General features: G+C 52.1%; 1 protein-coding gene across 1 annotated transcript; it reads left to right on the forward strand.

Annotated features, from left to right (window-relative positions):
* The first annotated feature begins 3502 nt into the window (after window positions 1–3502).
* Window positions 3503–5463, forward strand: LOC143824582 (claudin-3-like). The gene has a single exon (XM_077312011.1). It carries the CDS (start codon window positions 3606–3608, stop codon window positions 4248–4250), a length of 645 nt encoding a protein of 214 aa, XP_077168126.1. The 5' UTR covers window positions 3503–3605; the 3' UTR covers window positions 4251–5463.
* Window positions 5464–6000: the final 537 nt, after the last annotated feature.

Consider the following 6000-nt stretch of genomic DNA (forward strand, 5'->3'; position numbering starts at 1 on the left):
GCGTGTCCAGGTATTCATACCCGAAATACCAGGAAATGGGCGAAAAACCTTTTGAGCACACAACAATTCACAGCGCAAACAACAGATCGAAAGTGTGTCTCCGTCCAGGAGGACGGAGCAGGATCTGGGGCAGAGCAGTGGCATCCCGGCTCAGTACGGCAGGGGGCAGTGGAGGGAGGGTGAAGCCTTCGCATCAATCCCTGCTCCCCCATTTCATGTCGGAGTCTCCATTTGAAGCCAGTCTGCTGAAGGACTGGACCTTGCAGCTCGGAAACAGAAGCAACCTCATGAATCGGGCTGTCTCAAGCGGGGTTTTGTGAAAGCCCGAGGTTTCTTGATGGTCATGGAAGAGTTTCCTAAACGAATTGACTGATTTTTTTGCAATTTTTTAAAGATTTGTTAAACATTTATCGGGTGATGTGACCAGTTTGGAGTGCAGACTTCTAATCTGGCATGCCAGGTTCGATTCTGCACTCCCCCACATGCATCCAGCTGGGTGACCTTGGGCTCGCCACGGCACTGATAAAACTGTTCTGACCGAGCAGTAATATCAGGGCTCTCTCAGCCTCACCCACCTCACAGGATGTCTGTTGTGGGGAGAGGAAAGGAAAGGCGACTGTAAGCCGCTTTGAGACACTTTCGGGTAGGGAAAAGCGGCATATAAGAACCAACTCTTCTCCTTCTTCATATGGTCATGCTGACCCCCAAATGGCCAATGATCAGCCCAGAGAGGGTGGGATGGGGAGGGGCCCTGGGTGGGCGTGTCCACAGCTCTGCTTCCCAGCCATATTCTGCACAATTGTGCCACTTCTGGGGTTTCTCAAAGTCTTGAGGATATTTTAGGGGGTTCTCAAAAGTACCAAGGTTGAGAAAGGCTGGGGTAGGGAGTGGCAAAGAAATAACTGGAGAAAGACCGAGGCCGTTTTCAGACTGCCTTTGTAATCCGTTCAAGTAACTGGTTGCGAATGGCTTCTTTCCTGTCACTCCAGAAAGCCGTCACTGCCTTGTAATGTCACCAAATACTACCTGAGGATAGATGCTAGGGGCAGAACGTGGGACCTTCTGCATGCCAAGCAGATTCTCTGTCACTGAAACACAGCCCCTTCCCCAAAAGATGTCCAGTGAAGAATGGGAGAACAATGCACAGTGCGTTAGAAGGTAGATAGATATGTTGCATTATGGGGTTGCCAGCAGGTCCCTCCTGGGCAACAGCAGGGAATGGAGGCTTAGGGTTACAAGATCCGGTGGGGTGGAGTTTGGGGAGAACAGGGACCTCAGTGAGGAGGAGAGAGACCTCAGTTGGGTATAAGCTTTAGAATCCCCCCTCCACAACAGCCTCTTTTTCCAGGGGACCTGATCTCTGTAGCCTGGGGATGAGCTGTAATTCTGGGGGGTCCCCAGGTCCCACCTGGAGGCTGGTATCCCTATGTATACAAAAATATAAGAGCGTTTCCGGAAGGGTATGACACTGATCCTCCGCAAACCACCCGTTCGAGTGGAGGAAAGGGCAGTTCTTTTTATTTGAAAGAAAAGAAGGTTGAATTTTCAATGAATCAGGCAGGAATTCCCCTGAGCCCAGGCCAGGCCAGGCTGTGTGGTTCTATTGTATCCCTGTAGGGCTATTGTTGTCGGCCCTCCATAAAACCTGGGCTGCCACAAATCCTTTGCGTTGAGAGAGGAAACGGATGAACTTCCTGGATGGCCCCCTTTGCTGGAATGGACCGGGACGAGGAGGTTATGGCCTGAGACCGAAACTGCCCTCTTTTATTGGATTCCCTCCGACTTCCTTATCTAAACAAGCCAATGCATCCTAAGAACGGACCGTGTGTCACCAAGAGACTGAACGGCTGGGAATGTGTATGCAGCGATAGTGGGTCAGCGATAGTCAACAAACCGCCTTTGCTGGGATAGTTGGTCAAACAAGAGGGCTGATAGGGGAGCTGCCACAGCTTAAATAAACTTCAGGTTAGCGCAGCCAAGAATCACTGATTTCTGTCTAGTTTTCTATCCTTGACCGTGGCTGTTCCGGTACCTGGGAAGCAGAGTAGAGCCACACCTGGCCAGGTATTGCGGGGGTCTCTCAGCAGACCAACCAGGTCCTTTAAGCATACATGAACACTGCAACCGCTTGGCCATCTGGTTAGATGCTGTGCTTTCCCATTTCTCTGCTTCCGATGGACTCTTGGCTTCTACTCAAGACGTGAGGAAGGTTTTCAAGGCATTTCATCCGCAGTCCTCTGGCAGTCTCAGCTGTTCCCCTTGGCTTTTGTCACCCATCACAAGTCCAATGCCCATTCTGTTTCTGAGAGCCAGCTTGGTGTGCAGGTTAAAAGCAAGCAGCCTTAATCTGGAGAACTGGGTTTGATTCTCCACTCTTCCTCCACATGAAGCCAGCTGGGTGACCCTGAGCCAGTCATGGTTCTTTCAGAGCTCTCTCAGCCCCACCTACCTCATAAGGTGTCTGTTGTGGGGAAAGGTGTTTGTAAGCTGCTTTGAGTTTCCTTTGGGTAATAAAAAGCGAGGTACAAAAACCCAACTCTTCTTCTTCTTCTTCTTCTTCTTCTTCTTCTTCTTCTTCTTTTCTTCTTCTTCTTCTTCTTCTTCTTCTTCTTCTTTTCTTCTTCTTCTTCTTTTCTTCTTCTTCTTCTTCTTCTTCTTCTTTTCTTCTTCTTCTTCTTCTTCTTCTTCTTCTTCTTCTTTTCTTCTTCTTCTTCTTCTTCTTCTTCTTCTTCTTCTTCTTCTTCTTCTTTTCTTCTTCTTCTTCTTCTTCTTCTTCTTCTTCTTCTTTTCTTCTTCTTCTTCTTCTTCTTCTTCTTCTTCTTCTTCTTTTCTTCTTCTTCTTCTTCTTCTTCTTCTTCTTTTCTTCTTCTTCTTCTTCTTCTTCTTCTTTTCTTCTTCTTCTTCTTCTTCTTCTTCTTCTTCTTCTTCTTCTTCTTCTTCTTCTTCTTCTTCTTCTTCTTCTTCTTCTTCTCCTCTTTTAGATGGCTTTCTCACTCTCCTGATCTTTGCAAGTGACCAGCAACAGATATTACCTGCAGCATAACGCTACCCAGTACCGGGGACCGAAAATGTCCATTCCCTTCATAACCTACTTGTGAGTTTCTCACAGGTGTATGTCAGTTCATATTGGAAACAGGACGTTGGAATGGATGGAAGTGACTATTCAGAGCCTCCTGAGGCCAGACGGCCGCTCAAAAGTCAAGAAATCCTGTCTCATTCAAGCACTTGGGCAGGCATTTCCCTTCTGCCACGGGCCCTGCCCCTGTTTGCCAGCCTCCCCTTGAAACCAAAAGCGGTCACGGCAAACAAGCGGCAGGAATTCAGGGCCCGCTTCCAGGTTGCCTTCCCCGGCCGTTGGCCTCCATCTCTCAGGGATGCCACCTTCATCAACAAAAAAAAGGCCATGGGGTGAGGGAACGGCCGGGTGAGAGTCCGTTGTCAGAGCCCCGCCCCGTGCCTGAGCTAACACAGCCCGCCCTGGCTATAGCGGTGGTTATAAATCAGCCCAAGCCCAGGTGCTTCAAACAGTCCCTGCTCGGAGAGACACGCCGGGAACAGCCCATTCCCCTGCTTAGCCGAGCGCAGACCGACAAAGCCGCGGCAACATGTCGATGGGCCTGGAGATCGGCGGGGTCTCCCTCTCCGTCCTGGGCTGGATCGGCTGCATCTTGGCCTGCGGGCTGCCCATGTGGCGGGTGACGGCCTTCATCGGCTACAACATCGTCACCGCGCAGATCACCTGGGAGGGCCTGTGGATGGACTGCGTGGTGCAGAGCACCGGCCAGATGCAGTGCAAGGTCTACGACTCCATGCTGGCCCTGGCCCCGGACCTGCAGGCCGCTCGCGCCTTGATGGTCATCGCCGTCCTCCTCGGCGGGCTGGGCATCCTCATCTTCTTGATGGGCGCCCAGTGCACCCGCTGCATCGAGGAAGAATCCACCAAGGCCAAGGTCACCATCGTCTCCGGCGTCATCTTCCTGCTGTCCGGCATCCTGGTCCTCATCCCCGTCTCCTGGTCGGCCAACACCATCATCCGCGACTTCTACAACTCGGTGGTGCCCGCGCCACTGAAGCGAGAGCTGGGGGCGTCTCTCTACATCGGCTGGGCGGCGGCCGCCCTCTTCCTTTTCGGGGGCGCCTTGCTCTGCTGCACCTGCCCCCCCAAGGACGACAGGTACCGACCCACCAACGTGGCCTACTCGGCCCCCAAGTCCACGGTGACCAGCTACGACAAGAAGAACTACGTGTGAAGCGGCGGCTCGCCCTGGGTGCGAAACTCAGCCGGCCCCGGGCCGCTCCTGAACTTCACCGCCGCTCGCTCGAGAAAAAGAGACAGCTGGATAGATCCTTGGGGGATACGTGTACAGAGATACGTTCTGCTTATGCTTTGGGGACCGGACGAGGGGTGTGGGGCTGGCGCTCACCCACCCAAAAGAATCCCTGAAGGGGAAGGGAAACCCCCTCGGCGCGTCTCCTTGTAAATACCCCTTGTGTTAAAACGCCTCCTGCTCCCTCTGGGACTTTCACTGAGTGCCTGTGCGGGAATTACCCCTTTCCCCCAGCCCTTGAGCTTCCTGTTCAGCCAGCAAAGGTTGGCAAGGGGCCAGGGCACTGTTTGTAAGACGGAGAAGGCCCCCACGGGTGCGGCCTTTGGACGGCCTCTCCGCTGTTCAAGGCTCCCACCAGGCCCTTTTCCCCCTTCTTATCTTGGACTTTTGTTTCTGAGGGACTGACTTTAAAAAGGGATCGATTTGAAGGATGGGGAGGGAGGGTGTGATGATATTCCAGGGGTATAGGGGCTAATGGGAGATACCTCGTCTATAATTAAGATCCACCTGCTGTTGACCGTTCTGGGGAAAGGAAGGTTGGTAGGGGGGTGATATCCAACCACGGCTTTTAAAAAATTGGCGATAGTTGCTTTAGATCACGGGATTTGGTTTGATTGGGCAAAGAGGTAATTACTTTGTCCCAAACCAGGCCTCTGGGAAATAAATGGTTCCACTCAAGGTCATGGGGAAAGGCGGACGGTGCTTTGGGGCAAGCAGTCAGCCACGGCTGGGGGTGTGACGTGTGCCAGGGGGGGCGAAGGGGTGGCAAAGATGGCTGACCTCCTTCATGTTCTCAAGCCTGGCCCTTCAGCGTAACCACTTTACCGGTCAGGAGAGAACAAGCTGACTAGCAGATACCATCGCCTCCTGGGATGGCAGAGTGGTGACAACCCCTCAAACAGGGCAGAGGGATATTGAAGAAGCTGCCGGCAAAGTGAACCTTGACTTTCCGTCATGGACATTTTAACCAGAGATCCTGAGGACGGTTCCTGTCCGGCGAAGCTGGGCCCCAACAGGCCTCGGGTTCTACGGGGCTCGAGGCCAGTGGAGATTCCCACTCCGACTTTGTGTTTTCTACTGAAATATGTTGTTTCCTTCTTTCTCCCACAAATAAAACTGTGTTTGAGTAACTCGATCGAATGTTGCCTTCTTGACCGTTTCGGTCCAGCATGACTGACAGCCACCTCCAGTTTCTTGGGAACAGCCCAGGCGGTTTGGGCTTATATGTCTATCTGTGCATTCTGCGTTCTTGCTCTGCATTTACTTTGCAGTGTTGTTGTTGTTGTGTACATGACAACGCAGAACTTGCAGGATGCAAAAGGCCTGCGGGGTCTCTAGTGGACAGAGCTTTGGACTTGGCAAAAGGGTCCCAAACTTTGCTCAAAAAGCACAAGCGCATCTCCGCAGCAATCTCAGGGCAGCGGAGGGTGAGTTACGAACCTTCTGGGAAAGGGGAAAGGTGTCTGAATGGAGAAGGATTTTCAAACAGACTTTCTGCTTGCTAGCCCTGATCCTCAACCATAATCCAGAAACCTACCCTAAGGTAAGGACCAGGGTAGGCAGCAGATTTTGGGTGCTGTTAAGGGAGAAGAGAAGGAGAAAAAGAAAAGGGAGAACCTCTGGGGCACGATCTACCAGGAAGTTCTGCTGCCCAAAACTCCATTGAAATGAA

Source organism: Paroedura picta, chromosome 15 (assembly GCF_049243985.1).
Source record: "Paroedura picta isolate Pp20150507F chromosome 15, Ppicta_v3.0, whole genome shotgun sequence".
In the NCBI taxonomy this organism is placed as follows: domain Eukaryota; kingdom Metazoa; phylum Chordata; class Lepidosauria; order Squamata; family Gekkonidae; genus Paroedura; species Paroedura picta.

Coding starts and splice junctions, on each gene's coding strand:
- LOC143824582 (XM_077312011.1), top strand. CDS start 3,606: ATGTCGATGGGCCTGGAGATCGGCGGGGTCTCCCTCTCCGTCCTGGGC.